Here is a 27,649-nt window from a genome sequence, read left to right as displayed (position 1 = left end):
TTTTTTTAAACTCATGTAAGTCTTCACCTTAGTCTATGAACAAATCCTTCGATTCCATTTTATTAATGTATATTTCCTTCGACTACTCCCTGTTGTAGATAGTGCACAAGCTAACCACTTTCTAGCTAAAGCATTCCTCTGGAATTCCCTACTGAGTTTATTAGTGGTTACTTTACATCTACAGGTCTTAGTTTTGACTCAAATATCAGCTCAAAACACCTGACTACAGGCTAGTCTCATATTTTGTTCATTTGTGGGATGTGGGCATCGCTGGCTGGCATGCATTTATTGCCCAGCCCTAGTTGCCCTCTGCTAAACACGTAAACCTGAACTCAGAAACCTGAACCCAGAAGTCCATCAGAACTTTCCCAAAAATAGATCTACAGGTTAGCAAATGCACAAATCATTCACTGGTCATGGAAATTTTTGAGGTTCAATGGCTGAAAGTGCAGGCAATTAACAATAATTCAGACAACTAACAAGAACCGGGGGAGAAGAAAATACTGTTAAAGAAGTTGGTTTCTGGACACCGGTTTGTTAAATCACTATCATCTATAAATAAGCAAGAATTATTTTAATTCAATCTTGTGATCATTATGATTAATACAAGATTATTCAATAGTCAGTTCCTAGTTAACATCAATGGACAGTTATATTATGGCACAGTACATTGAGCAAATCCTTGCAGCAGCAAGACAGCAAATGTCCTAAAAGAATTCTATTTCTGAAATATTGGGGAAAAGTTTACTCCCCACAGGAAGTGGATACAAGGAGGGGTATACAATTGGGGTGTTGAGGTGGGGCTAAGTCATGACAGCTTGCTACACTGACCATATCCTAATATTAAATTTACTGATAAGAAAAAGATACAGGCTTCACACAAGGAGAAAGGAAACGATTCTGAACAAGAGTTATCAAGTGGCAATTGACCAGGCTGTTGGCATGACAGGACGTTGACACTAGTCTGCTGGATAAGGAAGCAGCCAGCTGAATCTAGGTTGCACACTAACAGCCCAAAGGCAAGTTCTTTTTTAAACCAAATGGGGAGGCTAAAAGTAAAGAATACATCTCCTACATTCTCCTCAGAGACTTTTCTGTCCATCAGCAGCTTTTTTTTTTAAAGAAAGTATCTTAATCTATCTTCTGTATGTTGTGGGCCCCTACCTTTTTCAGGAGTAACCACATTGCTGCTGATGCTATTGAGGCTCTTGAATTACCAGCCAATTCGATCGGCCAGAAGCTATTGGAGGTAGGATTTCCTCTTGAGCAACAGGCAGAAGTTCATTCTAGTGCCAGTTAACACTGATTTATCAGCCACGGATCTGCTCATTGATATTTTTTGGTGATAGGGGCAGGAAACTATGCCAACTGAAGTATCCAGCCCAGCTAGCTAGCTAGCAGGTGCGTCATTATTAAAATGACCTACCCAAATCAATAATCAAAGTCGTACGTAAGATACTATCCCACACAGTGTCACACACAGCAAGTCTAGATCACTTCATTGCAAAGATATACAGTCATAGAGAAATACAGCAATGAAAACAGATCCTTCAGTCCAACTCGTCCATGCCGATCAGATATCCTAACCTAATCTAGTCCCATTTGCCAGCATTTGGCCCATATCCCTCCAAGCCATTCCTATTCATATACCCATCCAGATGCCCTTTAAATGTTACAATTGTACCATGAAAAAGTTGCTCCTTAGATCCCTTTTATATCTTTCCCCTGTATAGCCACAACATGACCTCCCAACTCCTGTACTCAATACTCTGACCAATAAAGGAAAGCATATCAAATGCCTGCTCCAATATCCTATCTACTTGCAACTCTACTTTCAAGGAGCTATGAACCTGCACTCCAAGGTGTCGTTGTTCAGCAACACTCCCTAGGACCTTACCAAAAAGTGTATAAGTCCTGCTTGGATTTGCTTTTCCAAAATGCAGCACCTCACATTTATCAAAATTAAACTCCATCTGCCACTCCACAGTCCATTAGCCCATCTGATCAGGATTCCATTTTATTCTGAGGTAAACTTCAGTACTGCCCACTACACCTCCAATTTTGCTGTCATCTGCAAACTTACTAATGTTACTATGTTCACATCCAAATCATTTAGAAAAACGACGAAACGTAGTGGAGTCAGCATCGATTCTTGTGGTCACTAGTCACAGGCCTCCGGTCTGAAAAACAACCCTCCACCACCACCCTCTGTCTTATACCTTTGAGCCAGCTCTGTACCCAAATGGTGAGTTCTTCCAGTATTCCATGAGATTTAACCTTGCTAACCAGTCTCCCATGGGGAACCTTGTTGAACGCCTTACTGAAATCCAGATAGATCGCATCCACCACTCTGCACTCATCGATCTTCTTTGTTACTTCTTCAAATAACTCAAACAAGTTCGTGAGACATGATTTCTCACGCACACAGCCATGTTGACCATCCCTAATCAGTCCTTGCCTTTCCAAATACATGTAAATTCTGTTGCTCAGGACTTCCTCCAACAACTTGCCCACCACTGACATCAGGCTCATCTGTCTATAGTTCTCTGGCTTTTCCTTACGAACTTTCTTAAATAGTGGTACAATATTAGCTAACCTCCAATCTTCTGGCACCTCACCTGTCACTATCCATGATAGAAATATCTCAGCAAGGGGCCCAGCAATCATTTCTCTAGCTTCCCACAGATTTCTAGGGTGCACCTGATCAAGTCCTTTTATGCATTTCAAGATACCCAGCACCTCCTCCTCTGTAATATAGATATTTTTCAAGATGTCTTCACACACTTAACAAATTCCTCTCCATCTAAACTCTTAACACGATGATAGTGCTCCAGGCTAACTTAGTACTTATAGTTTATATCTTTAAAATTCAATCCAAGAGTCAGATTTCAATAAAACATATAATCAAGATAGAACCCATTCTACTCATTACTGTAGACCTACAGCAAGGTTACACATTAAAAACGATGCACTTATCTACTCCCGTGCTCTGAGCTCTCCAACACAGGTTCCTCCAAGATCAGTTGTGAATTTCGTTGTTTGTTAAGTTTTCCTAGACGCACTCCGATGTCCAGAGACACATGAACTCAAACAGCAAAGGCGGTAACTGCGCAGATTCACGCTCCCTAGAAACAAGACCCTCATTTTGCATAATTGCTGAATAATAAGGCATTAAACAATTATTTGCATGATTTGTGCTAATAAATGAGCAAATGGGCAATCACCAATTGAAACTCTAATCTTCACCAGTCTCTGAGAAAACTGTTTACAGTCTAGTTCACGTTTATAATTAAGTCAAATTTTGCTCTAATAACATGGCAGCATTATTTCAAGATATTGGCAAAAATCTATTTTAACTGATTCTTGACATTTTGAGAGTCATGGTAAAGTTGCTACAGTCCAACTGGACTACAGAGGAACCTTGATTATCTGAAGGACACAGGTGGGGAGTATTTTGTTCAGTTAAATCGAATTCCAGACAACATAGTTTAGCCAAGCATCGGCTCCTTGAAATCTTGCTGGATAATTCGATATTCGGATAACTGAATGCCGGATAATCGAGGTTCCTCCATATACGTCTGCTCTTTCATCAGACAGGGATGACTGGCAGTGAAATAACCTGATGGTCACCAAGCCTCAGGTGAAAGGAGAGTTTAAGAAGGAAAGTCCTTCATGGTAACCTCAGCAAGTGTGAGAATTAAACCCATATTATTGGCACCACTCTGCATCACAAACCTACCATCCAGCTAACCGAGTTCATCACTCAGAGATATAAAAGCGGAGACAAGGTGTCTGGTCTCTCAGAAGCACTATTAAGTGCACCAAATCATTCTTGCTTCTCGAGTCCGGTATTAAATAATTTACATCCCTTCAGATTTGCTTGATCTGTTTTGCCATCTCTTGTTCACATGGACTCAGTAACATTGGGAATTTAGCTTTCCGTGGCCTCATTACAAGTAAATGAGTGGCATGAATTATTTCAGCAATGTCTACATTACAGACTGGAGTGCATGTACAAACAAAACCACTCAGTCTAGTGGCAGACTTGCTTTGGAGGTCACTCCAGAGATTTGGAAAACAGAATCTTTTTTTTTCAGTTTTCTACCCACTTTGTGTGTGAAAAACTAATGCATGCTCCTTTTTGCTGCAAACTCTGATTTTAATTTACCTTTTTTGAAATGCAGGATTTATTTATTTCCTAACAACTCTTTAAATTATTTTGTTAACTCCCATGAAAGGCTATGGCAAGACAGGAAATATAGTGTAATGGCTAACTTCTATACTAAAATCTTTTTCCAGGTTATGAGAATGTGTATAGGATATGAGCAGGTAGGGAAAGAGTTAAGTTTAGAGTTTTCTGAAATTAGAGTTTCAGTTGAGCATGATTCAGATCAGATAAGTACTTGCAGTTAACAATAGTGTGCTGAAGGCAATAGGTTAACAAGGTAGAAAAGCATTCATTATGTAGAGACATTTAACAAGATGAGGAAGAATTCAGAATGTAAAGTCAGTTAACAAGGTAGTTAAACTTTTGAGTCAAGATTAGAAGGGTGCTGGAAAAGTACAGCAAGTCAGGCAGCATCCGAGGAGCAGGAAAATTGATGTTTTGGGCAAAAGCCCTTCATCAGGAATGAAGGCAGGGAGCCTCCAGGATGGAGAGATAAATTGGGGGGGCAGCAGGGAAGAAGATAGCTAAGAGTACAATAGGCAGATGAGGGTAGGGATGAAGGCGATAGGTCGGAGAGGAGTTTGGAGCCGATAGGTGGGAAGGAAAATTGGCAGGTAGGATAGGTCGAGGATGGTACTGGGCTGGCAGGTTGGAACTGGGGAAAGGTGGGGGGGGGGGGGAAATGAGGAAACTGATGAAGTCCACATTGATGCCCTGGGGTTGAAGTATTCCACGGTGGAAGAGGAGGCATTCTTCCTCCAGGCATCGGGTGGTATGGAGGGAATGGCTGTGGAGGAGGCCCAGAACCTACATGTCCTTGGCAGAGTGGGAGGGGGAGTTGAAATGTTCAGCCACGGGGTGGTGGGGTTAATTGGTGCGGGTGTCCTGGAGATGTTCCCTAAGGCTCCTTGCCTCATTCCTGATGAGGGACATTTGCCCGAAACGTCGATTTTCCTGCTCCTCGGATGCTGCCTGACCTGCAGTGCTTTTCCAGCACCACACCAATCTTGACTCTGATCTCCAGCACCCACAGTCCTCACTTTCGCCGAGTTAAACTTTTGACCCTATCTTAATCTAATTTAATCTTCATCAAGTATCTTTCATAGCAACTTGGAACCATTTTTTTAAAATCGTACTCATGTGAGTACAGGTGATAAAAAAGCTAATAAACCTGATCCAGTAGAAGCCTAGTTAGTCCTTATGTAGATTTCCAAGTGGTATTCATCAAATAATATTTTAAAAACCTTTTTCAACCACAAGCTCAATGTTTTAAAATCGTGTTATTTCTTCTACTGTAACCTTACGTTTGATGAGCAGTAAATTATCAAAACTCCAGTACTGCAGGCCTGTGCAGTTCAGAATAAGCCAGAATAAATTTACCCAGAGTAAGTCTCTCAACAGAATTTTTATAGTTTGAGAAGCACAATTAAAAATGAATAAATGGATCATTTTCAGATGGGCAGGCTGTGACCAGTGAAGAACATCAAGGATCTGTTCTATGTCCTGAGCTGACTGTAATCCATATTAATTGCTAGATAAGGAAACTGTAATCAAGATTTCTGACAATATAAAGTTAGGTGGGAAAGCAAGTTGTGAGGAGGACGCTATAATCACAAAGCATTTAGCAACTCAAATGAATGGAGATGTACACAGCAAATGTAACATAATATGGGGATAAAGTGGGAAGTTTACCCACTCTAGGAGAAAACACAGAAAAACAAAGTTTTTTTTAAATTGGTGAGAGGCTGGGAAATGTTGCTATTGTCAAGGTCTATGAAATCCCAGAGTACTGTACAGAGTTCTGGTCTCCTTACACAAGGAGGGATATGTTTGCCATCAAGTGAGTGCAATGGATGTTCACTAAACTGACTGGTATGATTGTGGTTATGATTTTTGTACAGAAAAAGCATGAAGAGGTATGAGGGCAGTATAGGAAGTTCGGGTTCAGTTAGGACATTCACCATGATCTTACTGAATGGCCTATTCCTGCTTCTGTTTGCTATGTTTCTTAGATCGTTCAATAATCATGGCTACAACCCCCCATTTCCACAAGCATAATTTCATTCTTCATCAAGGCAGCTTTTTATTAAAATATATTTTTATTGAAAAGTAGATTTTTTAATATTACAACAAATACAAAACAATAAATCAAAATACAAAAAAAACCCAAAAAATGTAAAATATCCAAGCCGTCCTCATGTACAAATGTATAAGTATGAAAAAAACCAATTAACTACTTAACTAAATAAATAACAAATTAATAAATAATAATACAGCTCAACAAAACAAAACATGAACTCTCGATATCGAGAGCATTAATTTGCACCTATTCATATGTTCACAGTTCCCTCTCTCTGGATATTGGACTCATAAAGCACAATTGTTATGTCTACATAAAAGCCCTTATCAGTACGGCAGTCAAATCTGTGTCCAGGTAGTCCAAAAAGGGCTGCTATGTCTTCCAGAAATTCTCAAGTTTTGTGGTGTATAATACTTTGTAAGAAAATCCACAGGGATATGCTCCAGTACAATCTTACGCCAACCCAACAAGCCTGAGGGATTTTCGGTTCCCGAACCTAACAAGATATTCTTTCTTGCGCAGAAAGTGAGGATGTTGAAAGTATTTGCCATATGCGCATCTACAGGGAACACACTGGGCAGGCCAAGAAGAGGAGAGATCAGGTCCTTCTCCACCCTTACACCCAAAGTCCCCTCCATTGCAGCTGTCACAGTGCAGCAGTATGTTAGAAGCCTACCACAGGACCAGAGATAATGGGTACAGAGAATGTCTGTACCAACTTTACACCTGGGGCACGTTGAAGACAGCCTGGTTTAAATTTTGACAAACGACCTGGAGCCAAGTGGACCCTGTGGAGAATCTTCAACTATAAAGCACGGGTCCTATTGCAAATTGATATCTTTCTTGCGTTTTCCAAAGTATCTTCCATGCCTCTGAGGAAACCTCAATGCCTAGCTCTCTCCCATTTAGGCCTACACATATGTACAAAGCTTAATAGGCATACCAGCAGGTGGTCAGGCCGTTTATCGGGAGTATTTGTACAACACACAGTTCATGAAATAAAAACAGAGATGCAGTAAAAATAAAAAAAAGACTGATAGTATTTTATTAGAAAAAGAATGCACAAAGCTGTTAATAGTATATGATAAGCATTTTACATCAAAAAACTGATATTCACAGCAAAAACCTCTTCTCACCATATATCATAAATACAATGGGATAGCTGCTTAATGCAAAAGTCCATGAGAATTCTTCAAATTCACTTTTCTCCTCAGTTGCACCACTGAATAATTCATTCCAGTTTTCTGGGTCAAGCATATCGTCATATGGATCAACTTCATTTGCATTCTCAAGGGGATCATTAATTGATTTGTCATCACTTCCATCTGACCATAAATAGTCACCCTCTGTACCAAAAAAGCATTAGGAATTCCACATTTTTGAAGGCTTTTACAATAACTTCAGTTTTCATCTTCCTGGACTCAGCAATCCACTCACATATAGTTCCAAGTAATGGAGCATGGACTGATTAGGGATAGTCAATATGGCTTTGTGTGTGGGAAATCATGTCTCACAAACTTGATTGAGTTTTTTGAAGCAGTAACAAAAAGAATTGATGAGGGAAGCACAGTAGATGTGATCTATATGGACTTCAGTTAGGCGATCCACAAGGTTCCCCATGGGAGACTGGTTAGCAAGGTTAGATCTCACAAAATAAAGGGAGAACTAGCCATTTGGATACAGAACTGGCTCAAAAGGTAGAAGACAGAGGGTGGTGGTGGAGGGTTGTTTTTCAGACTGGAGGCCTGTGACCAGTAGAATACCACAAGAATCGGTGCTGGATCCTCTACTTTTTGTCATTTACATAAATGATTTGAATGCGAGCATAAGAGGTACAGTTGGTAAGTTAACAGATGACACCAAAATTAAAGGTGTAGTGGACAGCGAAGAAGGTTACCTCAGATGACAACAGGGTCATGACCAGATGGGCCAATGGGCTGAGAAGTAGCAGATGGAGTTTAATTCAGACAATTGTGAGGTGCTGCATTTTGGGAAAGCAAATCTTAGCAGGACGTATGCACTTAATGGTAAGGTCCTAGGGAATGTTGCTGAACAAAGAGACCTTGGATTACAGGTTCATAGTTCCTTGAAAGTTTGGTATGCTTTCTTTAATTGGACAGAGTATTGAGTACAGGAGTTGGGAGGTCATGTTGCGGTTGTACAGGACATTGGTTAGGCCACTGTTGGAATATTGCGTGCAATTCTGGTCTCCTTCCTGTCGGAAAGATGTTGTGAAACTTGAAAGGGTTCAGAAAAGATTTACAAGGATATTGCCAGAGTTGGAGGATTTGAGCTATGGGGCGAGGCTGAACAGGCTGGGGCTGTTTTCCCTGAAGCGTCGGAGGCTGAGGGGTGACAAAATTATCGACGTTTACAAAATTACGAGGGGCATGGATAGGATAAATAGACAAAGTCTTTTCCCTGGGGTCGGGGAGTCCAGAACTAGAGGGCATAGGTTTAGGGTGAGAGGGGAAAGATATAAAAGGGGCAACTTTTTCGCGCAGAGGGTGGTACTTGTATGGAATGAGCTGCCAGCGGAAGTGGAGGAGACTGGTACAATTGCAACATTTAAAAGGCATTTGGATGATTATATGAATTGGAAGGGTTTGGAGGGGTATGGGCCAAGTGCTGGCAGGTGGGACTAGATTGGATTGGGATATCTGGTCGGCATGGACCGAAGAGTCTGTTTCCATGCTGTACATCTCTATGACTCTATGTTGCCACCCTTTGTGAAGCTTTCTTCCCCTTCTGGCATCCAAGTGTCCCAATTCTTCTGTATTAAGTCCTTAAAAGGTTTATTGATGCTAACATCCAGTGGCTGCACCATACTCATAAGGCCCCCAGGAATCATTGCAATGTCAGTATTGTTAGCTCAAAGTTCACTGATAACACTTTTCACTCTATTTGAACTGAACATATCCCAAACCAGCAAGCTTTTTCTCCTTTCTAAGTCCACCTAGTTGTATATTTCAGACCTCCCTAATGCAAGTCTTGCAACCACCTTCATCCATCCACTCTTTTTCATGGAAGAGGACAACAATGTCTTTCAGAAATTTCAGCAAGGATCTAGCACAATTGTAGAGGATTACAGGCTTGAAAAAATCACCATAGGCTTTAACTTTGTTCAATCTACCATACAACAAGTACCACAATGAATCGACTCCTTTATTGGCCAGTAGTCTTAATCAAAATCGTTTTTGCTCCAATCTTGTCCACAATTCTGTTCCCTAGCATATCAAAGTTCATTGGGGTTTCATCCACACGACCAATGCACGAGAGCCTGTACCCGTTTTTCTTCCGACTTCTGATTACAAAATGATGGAACCCAATTAACTTGTCATTAAGTTCTGCTGGTAGACATTGAGTCATCTTGGTTTTCTGTCTGAGCACTAAATCATACCTTTTCATAAACCTACTGCACCATCCAGCACTTTGTTTTTGGCACGTATTCATATACATTTGAGTCATTTTGCTTCCGTTCTGACAACACTGAATTACCCAGTCAGCAATCTAGTTGCGGCCACTTGTTCAGCTTTCCTCGGTTGGCATACTTCTATCTTTGCATAGCTTTTAATTGGGTGGCTTTTTCCTCCAATCTTGAACAAGTTTTTCAGAAACACAGAACTCCCTTGCAGCTATGCTATTGTTGTTCTTCTCTGCAACTTCAATAACTTTTAGTTTAAACTATGCTGTATACTTGTTTCTTCGCGATACCATTTTGTCGGAAAAATTTGGGGAAGTTTTACAACAAGTTCAAAGCAAAACTGTATGCAACACTAAGAAACTGAGGCAACAGCAGGAAGAAAAGGCTGCCATAAGGTATCGTAGATATTTGCCATGCACAGGTCAAATATATGTATGTAAATATTTCATAAATAAATATATACTATATTTATAGACACTATACATAGTTATCAACATTCAAAAAAACGCTTTGAAAATTGCATTGCACAAATATATATTGGTGCATGTAATGTGATGATGCAGGTATTGCGCTTGAATCAAAAATGTGCAAATCTTAAGGCTGTATATATGGTCAAGAATAGACCCCTGAAAAACTAGGATCGACTTATACACAAGTTTTATGAAAAATACAGGTAGAAGATCCTTTATGTGAACATCCAAAAACCGAAAAGCTCCGAAATCCAAAGGTTTTTTTTGCAGAAGTATATACAGTATATTAAGACGCTGGATACAGAAGAACTGCAGTATTCCATTTGAAATATTTTCAAAACTTTAGTTTTGTTCTTGCGAAAGCCATTACTTCACATGTTTTGAATATCAGTTTAATTGTACAAAAGAAGACATCAACATTCCCTTTACAGCAGCTGCCGTATGTGAGGCAATGGTTGGTTGTGCAGCATGTTTCAAAAATAAGTTTTCAGTATTTAGTATGTATTTAACTGAAACGAAGCTACAGCCAACTAGTAAAAGGTCAGATACTCTTTAATGCTCATGATAATGTAAACATTTATTAAGGGGAAAGAAATAAGCCAGAAGTTGTAACCTCAGGTTGTTAATCACATTATGGCATAGAAGGCACCTTTTCCAAGAGGACACTTATTAGGATGTGACCAATAACCTGGTAGGATGTTTAACTGCCGTGGCTTGGTCTGGTGAGGGAAACGGTTATGGACCAGGCCAGACCCTCTCAAAACATTTCAAGAAGTTAGCCCAGACCCTAACTTTCTTAGTTGTTTTAGGCAGATGTAAGATGGATATTCCAGGAGTGATGCAGCTGGTCAAACCAATTGGCTTCAAGTAAAACAGAATTTATTTACACACCACCGAATGAAACACAAGCAAAAGAAAACTGAATTTAGAATAACACCTATTGGAAAACCAACCAACATGACATCCTCTCAACTTAAAGGAGCCATTCCAATTTCCTACAACATCCCCAAAATTACACCCTTTGGCAAAAAAGGTAAATTCAAACACAGGTTCTTACAGGAAAGATGTTAAAGAGAACAAGTCAGCCAGAAATATCTGTTGAATCAGGGATCCTTTTTTCTCCAGCACCTTTCTTTGACCAGTAGCTTTGAACAGACTGCTTGCTAAGACCAAACCAAGTAAAAAACCCTGAACTGGTAGAACTGCCAACCCCCCTTTCATTTAAAAGAAACCTAAAAGCATTTTCCCTGATTGTTACCTTAGGCTGTATCTGTTAGCCATTAGCAAAGTCCCTGAACCCAGACAAATCGGAACCTCTGTCTTTTACAATCTCTCTTAAAAAACCAAGGACAAACATAACCTTGCTGAAGGAGCAGCGTCATCACAGGAACCAACATACAAAAAGAAAAAAAAGAGACAGTGCATAAAGCAAGAGCATTGGGGAGTACTAGAGAATGGAATATTTCTATATTAGATCATTGCAAACTAAGAACTACAGGGAATGCAAAAACAGTGTGTACGCAAATGTACAAAGTACTGTATATTAAGTAAAGTCAGCAAGCTACAGGTCATGTGGGAATATGAAGTTGTGGCAATAATTGAAACATGGCTTAAAATTATTACAATGTATGAGGATATAAATTGCTCAGAAAAGACTGAGAAGAAAGAAAGGGGAATAGAATGATAGCCTAATTACAGGAAACGATGCAGTTTTGGGAAGTAGGGTTGTCCTTAAGGGATCAAGGACTGATATCCTTTTAGTTTCTCATCTTGAACCAAAAGGTATGATCATACTACATGTGGGTATTCAAAAGACATCTAATTAGTGAAAGAGATAGAACAACAAATCTGCAATTAACTAAAGAGATGTGCAAGAACTGAAATGATAATACTAGTTGTATTTTAATTTATATAGTGTTTTTGGTTAAAGGACATGAGGGGAGAAATTTCTGAAAAATATTCAGGAAATCTTCCTTGAGTAATAAATCCTTAACTCGACGAGAAAGGAAGCATTGCTTAATCTGGGATTGGGAAATAAGGTGGACCAAGTAATTCAACTGTCTGTAAGGTAATACTTTGGCAACAATGATCATCACACAAGGTTTGTATTAGTAATTGAGAAAGGCAAAAAATGATATAAAGTACAACATTTAGATTGAAAGTGAGTCTTTTTTTACGTAATGAACTTGTCTAGACATGTATGACACACCTCTAGAGCAGATGGAACTTGAAGCCAGGACTCCTGGCCTACCATAAATGAACAATAAATGATTGTTAAGTAAAAGCTGTTTCAGTTGCAAACAAGATATATTCAAACAAAGACAAAAAGTAGAACCAGGACAGTCCCCCTTGGATTTTGAGGAAAATAGAGATTATGATTAAACATACTCCGTATCAGATCAGTGAATTTGTGTAGTGAAAACCAGGAAAAGTACAATAAACTGAGAGTAAGATTGGGAAGAAAATAAGTGTTAACCTAGTCACTTGTTGCCTGAAACACTTATAAAACCTTTTGAGCAGATCGCTCTGTTTCTTGAGATTCTTACGCACTTGATGCAACTGCAATACGCCAACTTCTATGAACAACCAAAGTTTTATAAAGCAAGCACAAGCTCTGGAGGAACTCTTGACACTCTTCGCAATGCTTGCAGAGCTGTGTCAAGAGATCTCTCTGAACAAAGGAATAGTCCTTTCTTTATACAAGATCTTTGCATCACAATCAGTAATGCCCACAAGACAAACCCCCATGCCACTCAAGACACAATGCAGTGACTTAACCATTTCCATGAACAATGTAATGTAAATTATTCCTTAATGGCAAGATCTGGTGTAAATCTTTTAACTGCAGGGAGTAGTCAGAATTTTAACTGCAATGTTCTTATTGATTCTGAATAAGGGATGATAATGTAAATTTTTTTACATTGTACCTGCAAGACAGAGAAACATACCACCCTACCCTCGGGGCATCCAATTTCTTGAAGGTCAGCAGAACAAATTAACCCCTTAACATCTCACCTCTATCTGATCACTTACCTAGTTTCCAACTTCAAAGCTCTTTGAGATCTTTTTCAACTTACAACTCCTGATTCTCTCAGCACTCTCATCATCCTTGCCTGATGTGGATCAATGTTTGGCTCTATCTTCTTCGTACTTAAGAACCGTTGATGAACCATTTGCACACGGAGTACTGACCAAGTGAGAGCACAGCAAATTGCATCTCACATACAGCACACTGTTTACCCTGCAGTTTGAAACAGCTATCCCCACTCCTTTACTCTTCCTCACTGCCCTGATTCTGTTCCAATATACAATTATCTTTTGAAAGTTACGATTAAAGATAAAACTACTCTCTCTACAGATCATAACTGACATACAATACCTCTGATTCTTTTCCCATTAACCTGAAATCAGTGTCCTTCTGGGTGGAAATACAGTATTTAAAGAGAAAATATCAAGGTCCCCCTTCTCAATTAAAGGCAATGAATCCAATGATAGAATCCTACTTTCACCCTAAATGAAATCTGCTATTCAGCACATGCTGGTCATTACACCTTTGATCTTACTGGATTTGTACCACTGTATGTATAAATTTACCGAGGCAATAAGGCAGCCGAATACTGACTGATGTGTATTAAAGTAACTGACAAATGTATTATTCACAAAACATTTGAAAATCAGGGGAGGTATTGTGATTCTTGTTACAGTACTATTCAGAGTTCCCGAGTGTATTCACGCAAACTAACTGGTCCAGCAGTTGAGGAAAGCGTACTTATAAACAACTGATCAAAAGGAGTAGCTGATCAAACAACTGATCAAAAGCGAACAACTGTCTGGATTTTAAAACAAAACGGATGATTCCAGATGCGTCCACGGTCAAAAATATTCTGACTTCCTTCGGTCAAAGAATGTTCTGGAAACTCCCGTGGTTAAGGACGTTCGAGAAACGCCACCATACAAGGTTAGCAAAACATGAATGACAGTTGTGTGAAGGATTAAGCGTGAGAAGGTGCAATTCCTGTGAAGATCTCGACCATGCAGAGAGAAATGAGCAGGCGGTTGGGACGCGCTAGTCCAGGCTCGCGCTCTCCGGCGGTTGGTGGGGCAGCGCGAGCCGCCTTACCTGTCTCCCCCGCGATGCTGACGTCCAGGTAGACCCGCGGGTTCGCCGCCAAAGACGGCCTGACTTTCGGAGAGGGATGCGACATGACAAGTGACCGAGCTCAAACCACCGAGGCCAGGGCATGTGTGTAAACAACTTCCGCTCGTCAACCGGACATCCGCTCGCCGCGGTACAATTTGGAGTCGAGTCGTTGACTGGGTAAGCATCGGACGTCAGTTTAAAGTTTAAAACGCTCCGCAGAAGTAAATTGAGGCAATGCTTGGAATTAGTTTAAGATGGCGCTACAAGTTTCTAGCTTGTGAAGCCTTTCAGACGGGCACCGATTTTAGTTCAGAAACAGAGTAGTGGTGAAACTTAATAGGTCTGGCAGCAACTGTGCGAGAAAAATAAGAGTTAACATTTCTATTCCAGTGACCCTTAGTCACTGGACTCCAGACATGTATAGTGCTCTTATGTTTTCTGCTGTAACCTGCTGTGTTCTCCAGTACACCCTGTTTTTGTTTCAGATTTTCCGAATCCGCAGTTCTTCGTTTATTTTTACATCTAAAGTGTTTTTATGCACTACTGAACGGTTTTTCGTTCCCCACCCTCAAATCTCTCGCGTTACTTTTGTAATCCATCGCCACTAAACCACCAGTGTTTTACCAGTTTTAGTTCACACTTCATTCATGCATTTAACCTATTGAATCCAGAAAGTAGAATTGAATGATTTATTGTCATTTGCATGTTACAGTGAAAAGCTTCAATTGTTGCCACAATCCTGTGCTATTTTTAGTAGTTTAAGCATAAAAAGGTGTAACTGAAAAATAGTCTACTTTCATACCAATGCCTCCTCCATGAGTCTTGAAACGGTTCACTTACACCAGTGCTGCCTGCCCTGGACCTGCCAAATAGGGGTTGCCACTATTTAGGCACCATTCCCTTCGCTGTGTGTCCCACCTCTCCGCCGCCGAGCCCTATGCTGAACCCACACTTGCCCCACAACCAAAAGTCCATGACTCTACAGTCACCTTGCCCATAATCAGGAGTCGCTGCTGTGGGCCCACCACGACCACAACCAGGAGTCCTTGGATTTGCTGCTGCTCGATTATGCCAGGAGATCATGCTGTGCATATTATGCCGCTGCAGCCGCTGCCTCGCTAGTGCTAGGAGTGCCTGTTCTGGGCATTTTGCGGCCAGGAATCTCTGGCTTTGCTGCCAACTGGCCACTGTGCCAACAGTTCTGCTCCAACTACCCTTCTCAAAGATGTTGCCTTCCAGTCACCATCTTGAAGAGTCCACTGCCATCGCCACCGACTGCTGGAGGAGCTTTGCTGCCATTGCCTTGAATGCAACGAGGACATCCTTACTGCTGTTGCCACCACCAGCAGTTGCCAGGAGGGGCGATGTCATCCTACTGCTGAGCCGATGCTGCTGACTATGCTGACTAACCCACCATAAAAAAGAAAAACAGAAGAGAAAAACATAAAAAACTGCAGAAGTAAGAAGAAAGAAAGCAGATGGGAGCTGATGAGCCCCATACAAAAGCCTGCACAAAGCCCTGTTACCCCACCTGCCTAAACCCAGGATATTACTGGGAACAACTTGGGAGAAAACAACAAGAGCATTTCTTTAAATATTATGTTTGTTTTCAATTTTGTTGACTGTTTTACATTTATTATGTGTGATTTACAAAATAGTGTTTAAAAGCAAACATTGCAGTTTGATAGATTGTAATAAATTTGATTGCATTATTTAAGACCTGCATATGTTTTCTTGCTGCTGAAGAAAATAATCAACTTATCAAGGGTAAATTGCTGCAAATGCTGGAAATCTGAAATAAGTTGTAGGCTCTTTCTCTATTTTTAAGTCTGAGATATGAAGAGGAAGTTCTTCTCTGAGGGTATGAGTTTTTGCAACTTCTTGCCACAGAGAGTTGTGGGGACAGAGTCCTTGTGTATATTTAAAGCTGAGATTGATTCTTGATCAGTATGCGGATCAGGATTTACAGGGAAAAGATAGGAAAGTGGACGTAAAGAATGTTAGATCAGACATGATCCTATTGAATGACGGAGCAGGCTCAGGGGGCCATATAAGTTAGTCCTGTTCTAATTTCTTATGGTCTTAAAATTCTCAGTGTGTCTAAAACAGCTTAATGTTTCAGGGCTGTGACATTTTATCAGCTGTGATAAGCTTTGAAAGGGAATTACCTGTGGCACCATCCGTATAATTGCATTTGGTGTAACACCTGTCCACTCACCTCATCCTTTCTCACCATCCAAGGCCCCAAACACAGCAGCAGTTTACCTGTACTTCTTCCAATCTAGTCTACCTATTTGTTGCTCACAACGCTTTACGTTGTTAAGAGCAAATACAGATTGGGTGACCACTTTGTGGAACACCTCCATCACATCTGTAGGAATGTCCCTGACCTTCAGTTGCATGCCATTTCAATAAACCACCTTGCTCCCACACTAACATTTCTGGCCTTGGCCTGCTGCAGTATTCCAATGAAGCTCAACGCAAACTGGAGGAACAGCACTTCATTTTCTGCCCAGGTAATTTACAACATCTAAGACTCAATATTGTATTCCACAACTTAAGAATCTGATCTCTGGTGCTTTCTCTTACTTCCCCCATTTTCCCCTGGCTGTGTCTTGTGTCTTTGGTCTCAGCAAAATTGACCCATTTTCTCTTTTTCAATTTTATATTTACATATATATCACCAGCCCCACTACTTTTGTGTTCATCCAGTATGACAATCACCAGTGTTTCTAATTAATTGATTTACAGGGCGAATAAAGGGCTGTAGCTGAAGAAATGAATTATTTTGTTTAGCTTCATCAAAGGCAAACTCTTGTGGATGGTCTGGGCACTTCTAAGACTGTTCCACTTCCTTCCTCCCCCTCTGTCAACCGCACAAAGCACACCATTTTCCAGTTCCTTTCAGTTTTGAAGATCTGTCTTACTTGGATTTGAAATGCTAACTTTATTTCACTTTTTACTGCAAAAATATACTTCATTCATAAAAATATCTATACTCTAACTGATTACAGAAACCTTGTCATTCTGTTCTGTATAATTTCTTCAATGAGGATAAAGAAACAAATGATACATTGGAATTTTACATCACATAGAGCTACCATGCAATTGCAAAGAACAAGGGCTTTTTTTTAATCAGGAAGAAAATATTTACATTGTGAAACAACAAAGATTTCTGACAACTGAACAGACCCCCATTATACTTTGGCAGAAACACCTTAGACCATCGTCTTCTATTTTTTAATTCCAGCAATAAAGTTGCATCTTTCCTAGGTTTACACCACTATTGCTTTGGTATGGCTTTCAATACACATTTAAAGCCATATATAAATTGTAACCAAAGTATTTGAAATGCTTTAGACCAAGTCTTTATTTTAAGTTAACTTTTCACCCATTCCATATTATGTTGGCAGAACTTAATTATATTTTGTACTCTAGTGAATATGAAAATGATGTTACTCTGGCATTAGAAAAAGGCATCAGTGTTGACAGTTGTTTTACAATCGAAATATAGAAAATAGGAGCACAAGTAGGTAATTTGGCTATTGTTACCACTCCACCATTTGACGTGATCATAGCTGATCATCTATCTTAACGCAGAGTCCTGCTGTCTCCCCATACACTTGTTGACATTCTTAGTAACTGTAAATTTATTTATTTCTTAAGTGTTTTTTCAATGATCTCACCTCCGTAGCCTTCTGTGGTAGAGAATTCCACAGCTTTACCATTCTCAGTGAAGACATTTCTCTTATCTTGTATCCTGAGACCATAACTCCTTGTTCTGCAATCCATGGCCAGGGGAAACATCATCCCTGCATCCATTCTATATAGGCTTGCCATAATTTTAGACATTTCAATTAATTCTTTCATTCTTCTAAACATCAGTGATTTTTAGACAAGTCACCAATTTTTCTTCAAACGAAAACCCTGCCATCCAGGAATCAGTCTGGTGCATCCTTACAGCACACTTCCATGGTAAGTATATTTTTTAGGTACAGCAATGAAAACCACATAAAAATACTTCTTGGGTGGTCTCATCAAGACCCTGTACAACTGCAGTTAGATTTCCTTGTTCCTGTGCTCAAACCCTCATGTAATGAAAGCCAACATACTATTTGTCTTCCTAACTGCTTACTGCACCTACATGCTTGCTTTCAATGACCAGTGTAGAAGAACAGCCAGGTCCTTTTGTGCACCAACCTTGTCCAATCTATCACCATTTAAATAATACTATGCCATTCTATTTTTCCTAACAAAGTGGACAAAATTACACTTATCTACTTATACTGCATCTGTCGTGTATTTGTGTACATATGTAACTTGTCTAAATTGCCGAGAGCCTCTTTATGTGCTCCTCACCATTCCCACTCTCACCTTGTTTTGTGGCATCAGCAAATTGAAAATACAACATTTGATTACCTCACCAAAATCATTGATGTCTACTACGAATAGCTGATACTCAACCACTGATGCCTGTGGTATCACACTGCCTTCCACCCTGAAAATGACCCATTTATTCCTACTCCCTATTTCCTATTTGCTAGTCAATTCTCAATCCATGCCAATATATTACCACCAATCCCACTTTTTTTTGCACAATTACAGAAAAGTCACATTCAAATACATCAAGTTCACTGGTTCTCCCTCATCTAATCCATTGATTACATCCTCAAACATCTCCAGTATGTTTGTAAAAACAAGTTCCCTTTCACAAATCTATGCAGACTTTGCGTAATACTGTTGGTAGATTTAAGAATCCTGTTATCACACTGTTTATAGTAGACTCCAGCATTTTCCTTCCTCTAATGTAAGGCTACTCAAACTGTAATTCCTTGGTTTTCCTGCTCCCTCCTCCCTTAAATGGTGGTGTTACATTTGTCACACTCTTATATGCCAAGACTATACAGAGTATACAGAGTTTTAGAAGGTAGAAATCAACAGATCCACTACTTTTATGACCACCTCCTTAGCACTGTGATATGTAGATTATCAGACCCTGGTAATTTATCAACTTTCAGTTTCATTAATCTTTTGAGCACTTTTTTATACTAACTTCCTTATATTCCTCCTTCCCAAAAGATCCTTGATCCCTAGCACTGAGTCACAGAAATGTACAGCTCAGAAACTGATAGAAACTTGTCCATGCCAATCAGATATCCTAACCTAATCTAGTCCCATTTGCCAGCACTAGGCCATATCACTCTAAACCATACTTATTCATACACCCATCCAGATGTTGTGATTCTGTTCGCCAAGCTGGGAATTTGTGTTACAGATGTTTCATCCCCTGTCTAGGTGACATCCTCAGTGCTTGGGAGCCTCCTGTGAAGCGCTTCTGTGATGTTTCCTCCGGCATTTATAGTGATTTGTAACTGACGCTTCCGGTTGTCCGCTGCAGCCACTCTCAGACAGCAATTCACCAGGACGAAGGATGAGCAAAACTAATGTAGTGTACAAAATCCCATGCAAGGACGGCTCAAAACTCTACATAGGACAAACAGGAAGACAGCTAACGATCCGCATCCATGAACACCAACTAGCCACGAAACGACATGACCAGCTATCCTTAGTAGCAAGCAAAAGAGGGAAAATGGCTCAATTGGTGCTTACAAAATAAATTAAGGATAGTATTAGATCCAAAGAGGAGACTTGTAAAATTCTCAGAAAAAAACAGCAAGACTGAGGATCTGGAGCATTTTAGAATGCAGCAAAAAAGGATAATGGTCTGATCAAGAGAGGGAAAATAAGTATGAGAATAAACTTGGAGAGAACACAAAAACTGACCACCAAAGCTTCTATAACTGTGTGAAGAGGAGAGAAAGACTGAGTAATGACAAATGTAGGCCCCTTATAGTGAGAAGCTGGGGAAATTATAGTGGGAACAGAGAAATGGTAGAAGAATTGAACTTTGGTTCTGTCTTTACAGCAGAGGATACATATTATCTCATTGAAATATTAGGAAACCAAATGAGAGAATAGAATCAAAGGAAATCAATATTGGTAAGAAAACTAATGAGTGTGAGGAAATTTAATGAGTTAGAGGCTGCCAAATCATCAGGGCGTGATAACTTAAATCTGAGATTACTGAAGGAAGTGGTTCTGGAAAATTTGTGGCCATCTTCCAGTTTCTGCAATTTGGATGTGGCAAATGTAACCCCACTATTTAAAATAGGTGTGAGAGAAAAAGGAATTACAGACCAGTTGGCCTACCATCAGTCATGGGGAAAATGTTAGAATTTATTATTGAAGACATAATAGCAGAACACATGGAAAACATAAGTGGGATTGAGCAAAGCCAGCATGGATATATAAAAGACAAATCATGCTTAACAAATCCACCAGATGTAACTAGTAGAATAGATAAGGGAAAACAAGAGGATGTAGTGTAATTGGATTTTCAGTAGGGCTTTAATAAGGTCCAAGTAAGAGGTTAGTGCACAAAAGTAAAAATTCATGGGATATGGGGTAATATGGATTTGAAATTGGTTGACAGACTAGAAACAGTGACTAGGAATGAATGGGTATTTTTCCAAATGGAAGGCAGTGGTTGGTGATCAGTGCTTGGTCCCTAGCTACTCCTGACATATATAAGTGACCTGAATGAGGGAACCAAATGCAACATTTCCATGTTTGTTGATGACACAAAACTGAGAAGATGGTGGACAGGTTGAACCGAAGGGTGTGTTTCCATGCTGTACATCTCTATGACTCTATGTCCCAACTGATGTTCTGGGATCTAGATTTGAATCCCACCATGGCAGATAGTGAGATTTGAATTTCTATTTTTGTTTGCTGGAAAATAGGATTTGAAATGTAGAATTTTTGTTTTCCCAGCAGAGATGTGATGGCCCAAAGGCCTTTTATGTTGTATCGTCAGGATTGTGAGTTACAAGGAGGATCCATGGAAACTTCAAGGTAACTCAGATAAGTTGTATGAGTGGGCAAATAGATGGTATATGCCGAAAAACATGGATGAATGTGAAGTCATACACTTTGATGTGAAAATTAGAGAGACAGTACTATTTAAATACAGGTAGTTTTTCTATAATGCAATGGTTGCTTTCTTGTGCAACTCCGTGTTATAGATAAATTGCACTTTAGAAACAGTGCTTAAAGTGTTGGTGATATAATCACATTACAGCCAACACACGTTTTAAAAGTTTGCACTTTAAAAACAGTGTCCCCGATTCATCAATCATGTTACAGCGAATTCACGTTTAACAAAATGCGCGTTGTAGCAGAACGACCTGCAATGGTATTGTTACGTCACAGGGAAAGCCAGCCAAACCAAATTAGTATCCCTGTCCCTGGATTCACAACACAGTAAACCTAAAACATTAAGTGACTCTCAAAATCCCTCAACTGTTTCTATTTAAGACTTTATGAGTAACAGATATCAGATACTGCATTTATAATTTAAATAAAAACTAACTATTTATTATTAATGTAACTTTAACAGATGAACAACAAGGCAATCTACTTCATATCTATGATTGAAGCCCAATTTTCCTTAATCAGAATGTACAACTCTCAAACCAACAGACAGAATTAAGAGATAAAATATATGAAAAAGAGATTGTAATTTGCCAGTTCAACAGTTTCCTGACAGGTACCAGATGGTCAGAAATCCTTGGTTAATGGAATTGTTAACAGGTAAGTAAACTGTACGTTTTGCTTGAATTCCAAAGTCACTAAATCATGCGAGCTGGTCCAATAGCCTTCCAGGATTATTTACTTACTTCCTAAAGAGGAGGTTTTTTTTCGTAGAACAAGCAACAAATCAACAACTAAAAACCAAAGAGAGAAAAACCATCTGCTCTTTTTTTTTGTGTTTTTTGAAAAAACATATTCACAGTTTTAAAATCCCAGTCAGAACAGGTTCATGCTTTTATTCTTCTCTCCTACCATTAAATTACCAATACTGATTTGCCCTTGATAGACCAATTCAATATCCAACCAGTTGCTCAAGATCAACCATTATTCAAAGTTTGGGAGAAGATTTGTAGCTTGGGTGCTCGTTGTTGTGGTTCTGTTCATGAGCAAAACCAATGTAGTGTACAAAATCCCATGCAAGGACTGCACAAAACACTACATTGGACAAACAGGAAGACAGCTAACGATCTGTATCCATGAACACCAACTAGCCACGAAACAACACGACCAGCTATCCTTAGTAGCCACACACACAGAGACAAGCAACATGAATTCGACTGGGACAACACTACCATTATAGGGCAAGCCAAACAGAGAACAGCCAGGGAATTCCTAGAGGCATGGCACTCATCCACAGACTCTATCAACAAACACATCGACCTGGACCCAATATACCGGCCACTACAGTGGACAGCTGGAACTGACAACTGGAAGTGGCAGAGACAAGCCACTATAAATGCCGGAGGAAAAAGCACAGAAGCGCTTCACAGGAGGCTCCCAAGCACTGAGGATGTCACCTAGACAGGGGACGAAACGTTTGCAAGACAAATTCCCAGCTCGGCGAACAGAACCACAACATCAACCATTATCCTGAGCCTAGAATACGTCAGTGCTCAAATATTTCTAGTGTTCTTAGGACCGTAATTAACCTGCAAATATCTTTCCAGGCCAGTTCTCATAAAGTTTATTAATTTGTTTGCTCTCCATTCCAAAATGTTTGCTCCTTAAAGTTTGATTCTGAACTTCAGTTTTACAGTTCCAAATTAAAAATGAGAAAAACAAACTAATGAAGGTCTCAGCAACATATTGGAAAATTTAGTGTGTACAAAGGGTTCTGGGTGTCTTTGCACACCAGTCGACAAGTAGGCAGAAAGCAATTTCGAAGGCATACAGCATATTGGTGTTTATTGTTAATGAGTTTGAATTCAGAAGTAAGGACATCTAAATCCAAAGATGTGCAGGTCAGGTGAATTGGCCATGCTAAATTGCCCATAGTGTTAGGTGCAATAGTCAAGGATAAACATAGGGTAGGTGAATGGGTCTGGGTGGGTTACTCTTTGGAGGGTTGGTGTGGACTTGTTGGGCCGAAGGGCCTGTAGGGAATCTAATCTAATATTAACAGCTGTTTTTGTTATATAGCGTCTTGGTGAGACCACATCTGGTTTACTATGTACAATTTGGTCTCCCTTACTAAGAAAGGATATATTTAAGGTATTGGAGTAGAGGATCCCTGTGAATGGCAGGATTGTCTTCTGAGGAGAGATTGACAGGGTCCAAATCTACTTGAGTTTAGCAGGATGTAAAGGATTTGATTGAAACTTGTAAAATGTTAGACACAGTGAGGATCTTTTTCGTAGTTGGGAGTCTAGAATCAGGAATCACGGTCTGGAACAGATAGGCTATTTAGGACCAAAATGAGAAAACAGTTCTTCACTTAAAAGTAGAGTGTGGAAAAAGTGAAATTCTCTTCCACAGAAAGCTGTGGAGGGATTCACTGAATATATTCAAGAAAGACAGGTTTTATTTTTAGATTCTAAAGGTATCAAGAGGTATGGGGCAAATAAGGGAATATGACATGAGACAGAGGATGAGCCATTATGGCGGCATGGTGGCTTAGTGGTTAACACTGCAGCCTCATGGTCCCAGGTTCGATTCCAGCCTTGGGCGATTGTCTGTGTGGAGTTTGCACATTCTCCCCGTGTCTGTGTAGGTTTCCTCCCACAATCCAAAGACGTGCAGGTCAGGTGAATTGGCCATGCTAAATTACCCAAAGTGTTAGGTGCATTAGTCAAAGGGAGACGGGTGTGGGTGGGTTACTCTTCACAGGGTCGGTGTGGGCTGTTTCCACACTGTAGGGAATCTTTTTTTTAAATTATCATATTGAATGGTGGAGCCTGAGGGGCTGAATGGTTCATAGTTTCTATGAAATCTGAAGCCAGAGCCAGTTCATCCAAAATTTCAACCTTTATACTGTAATTCAATTAACACCATCCTCATTTCTAACGAAGACACTTACAAAGTACTCAGCATTTCAGTTACAGGTCCATAAGTAGATCTACCTCCTTTGACTCGACTTTTATTATTTATATCTGCAGTGCATCGAACTAGTGTCAGCTGTTTGCTGCAGTTATGCTTCACAGCCACTTGGTTGCGATGTGAAATGGATGCCAGCAGCACCTTGGTCAGTGTTCAGCAACCGCTCAGTAAACTGGAGCCCGACCCGATCCTCTCACCTTTCAGCAGCCACGTGGGAAAGGCGTGCAGGAGCCGTGTCTCTGTCCAATCACCGCGAGTGGGGGGGGGGAAACGTGGGCCGCTCGGTTTTCATCCAATCAAAGAACGCCCGTTTGTCTGCTTTCGTCCAATCAGCAAACGTGCTTCCCAGATCGAATCCAATCGGAAAGTTGGGGGCTGTTGGGCACTGTCCAATGAAAGTGTGCGATGCGGTTGGAAACCTAGCGCTAGTCACATGACGGTAAGGGACTAGATGGAATTGTTTAACTTTTATGTACAATGCTGCCGAATGATTTTATTTTGTACCAGTAAAATGGTACAAAATGGCTCCGACTTTGCTGGAAAAGCTGTTTAATAAAAGGACAAATGTGGCGTCGCCTTCGAAAAGTCCCAAGGAGGGTCTAGGGTTTAGGTAATGTCGAGTGAAATGTTTGGTATGGTGTAAGGGGATCTGCAGTAGGGTATTTGGGGACATAGCGGGAGAGGGAGGCACAGGGATCCGGGGTCTTATTAATATTTGATGTCAGGCGGGGGAGGCGTTCCAAAATGTGTGTCTTTGTGAAATTCTCTTGCCAGCAATAAATGCTGGCTTATTGTTCTTGTAGTTAACCTCAGTTGCTATAGGGTGGTTTATATTTACGAGGGTTTGCTATTATCAATTTAAGTATGCCAAAACGATATATATTTTTCAACTAGTATTTAATGTTTATGTGAAAATAAATTAATTTAAAACAATTCCTCTGATTTCGTGATGGATATGTTCAGAAACTACCATTAACTTCTTCCTGCACCATTTCTGTATGTTGATAAGTAAGTAGTTTTGTACTTCGTATTATAATTATGGTTTGAATTGAAATATTAGTGACTGGTGGCTTCCTCTGGAGAAATAGTTCGTACTGCTTCACCATACAGTAATAGACATCAGTTTGTAATTAGGATGGAAAATGCTTGTTGATCCTTAACTTAAAAAACTTGAATGCCTTCCTTATCATAGTAGGAAGTATTTGCTTATGTGACTGTGTTATGAAATACAAAGTAAACTTACAAAAGGTAGGGTTGAAAGAATTATTGCTCTTGCACTGGCTTTAAAAGCTTTACTCTGCAGAACATGTTTCTTTGAACTTCTACAAATTTAAGGTCACTGAAAGCTCATCTGTACTTCTAAATAGCCTTCAATTTTCTGTTTGATAGTGTTTATGTATGCAGTATGTATATGTGATTTTCAATAATCCATGAAAAGTGGAAGTACAGACCTGGTTCACTATAGTCACAAGGTTTTGTTGCTTGAGTTGAGGGAATATACAGGGGTAAGTTGATAAATCTCAGATGATTTTAAAGAAACCAATTTGAGGTTTTCGGAATTGGACCTATTCATGCACCTGGCCTGAGAATAACATAGCGTCAAATAAAAATGCTTATTTGAGATTCTTGTATTCAAGTTTTCAAAAATACTTCAAAAGATAATTGCATTTGTGTGGGGGCTTGTTAGTGAGTTACATTATTGCAATTCAATTTCTCATCTGCATTCTACCCATTAGTGCATCATTTCAAAACCGGTATCCACGTGTGCACTGACAACAAGTAGTTCTCTCAATGTCTTCAATCTTTTAAATTGTCAGACAGCTTGTCAACCTCCAGTACTAGATAAGCAGAAACTTGCTTGAATTCAGTATTGAGAAAACTGTAACCATCTTCAAGATTCATCCTTAAACAATACTTTTGTTAATGGCCACTGATCCCATCCTTCGTGGAAATGATGCAGCCTTAAATCAGATTGTCCACAGCGTCATTTTTTTTTATTATTACTTCCAGCTTTGATTATTCTAAATACACTCCTGGCCAGTTTCTGACTCTCTGTCCTCTATAAGCTTGAGCACATCCAAAACTGTTCTGCCATATACTTATTGCCACAAATCACCCTCAGTTGTTATTCTTGAGGTCACTGACTTACACTGGCATTTGTTCAAAATCTGACTTGATTTTAAAATGCTTACTCTTGTTTGCAGATCTCTCCCTGATCTTGTCTTTCCCTATCTCAATAATCTTCAGTCTCTCAGTTCTCTGCGCTCCTTAATTTTGGGTTCCTTGAGCATCCCTAATTCTAATCATACCACTGTTGTGGTCGCTAAACTTTCAGCTATCTGAACATACAAGGTAGAATTTGCTTCATAAAACTCTTACCACTTTTTTGCGTAAAATGCTCTTAAAATTTGCAACTTTGACCAAGCTGTTGAGCATCTGCTGTAATGTTACCTTGTGTAGCTTGGTGTTATACTTTTTATAAATGCCCCCCACCCATTAAGAGTGTTGCAACATTTTATGTTAACAATGCTATATAAGTATTGGTTTGTTGCATTTGTAGTCAAACTTGAACCTATAAGACAGCTGTCCTGCAACACATTGGTTTCCATTATGAGCTTATGCCAAATTTTCTGTGGAAGCGCCATGAGTATCTGAAAATTTACATGTATCATTACCTCTGCCCTTTTCCCAGTCTTCCTATTTCAGGTGTATGTCCAAGAGTCTTGAACACTAATGCCTTTAAATGACGTCATTTTTTTTAAGCTGCTCATGTAAAATGCTTCTTTGGTCAGTACATATAAATGATGAGTGAGATAAACCTAAGGATTGAACTTTGAGGACTCTTGGATTCATTTCTAATCTGGCAACATTCCATTTGCTGTATAAGGGAAGAGCACACTGTGTCTTACTCATGCTTCAGGGCACATGTTGATAGAGTAATGTCACACGAAAAGGTTCAAAATTATATAACGCATGGGTCTGGAATTTCTCGCAATATTATCAAACAATACTGAAGTAAAACTTTTAACAGCAGTATGGAAGCAGCTTCCATTAAATCTCCATTGTAGTTTGTAAGATAGCTGAGCTTGGGTCTTAAGTTCAACTGGCATTTATACTGGGATTGGACTAGGAAAGAGAGAAACTCCGGTTGAGCAAAACAGCTGTTAGAAAATTACCTTCTCACACCACTCAAACACTTGGCCAGGAACAGAAGGTAGCTGTAATGGCAGTTTCTGTGGAATATTTATAGGTTCCGTATTGGATATGGGTTTCTTTTAAACTTAAAAAAAATTACATCATAGGTGAGGGGCTGGAAGACTGGAGATTTACTGACTAATGTGGTGCCACTGTTTAAGAAGGGTGGTAAGGACAAGCCAGGGAACTATAGACCAGGTGA

General features: G+C 39.8%; 2 protein-coding genes across 5 annotated transcripts in view; one reads left to right on the top strand and one right to left on the bottom strand.

Annotated features, from left to right (window-relative positions):
- ppid (peptidylprolyl isomerase D) overlaps positions 1-14,417 on the bottom strand; it is a 49,776-nt gene extending 35,359 nt beyond the window's left edge. The window contains exon 1 of the mRNA XM_072584258.1: positions 14,263-14,417. Coding sequence (XP_072440359.1) covers positions 14,263-14,347 — 85 coding nt within the window. The 5' untranslated portion in view covers positions 14,348-14,417. The remainder of the gene's footprint in view (positions 1-14,262) is intronic.
- LOC140485756 (folliculin-interacting protein 2-like) overlaps positions 14,345-27,649 on the top strand; it is a 132,122-nt gene continuing 118,817 nt past the window's right edge. For 2 of the 4 annotated variants that reach the window (XR_011962428.1, XM_072584254.1), the window contains exon 1: positions 24,698-24,862. Coding sequence is in view for 2 of the 4 variants with exons in the window: in XM_072584254.1 (XP_072440355.1) it covers positions 24,774-24,862 (89 nt within the window). In the remaining 2 variants the exon portion in view is untranslated. The other 2 variants (XM_072584255.1, XM_072584257.1) reach the window with 2 other exon arrangements.

This window comes from Chiloscyllium punctatum, chromosome 14 (assembly GCF_047496795.1).
Source record: "Chiloscyllium punctatum isolate Juve2018m chromosome 14, sChiPun1.3, whole genome shotgun sequence".
In the NCBI taxonomy this organism is placed as follows: Eukaryota; Metazoa; Chordata; class Chondrichthyes; order Orectolobiformes; family Hemiscylliidae; genus Chiloscyllium; species Chiloscyllium punctatum.
This window is presented reverse-complemented; position numbering and strand designations above follow the sequence as displayed.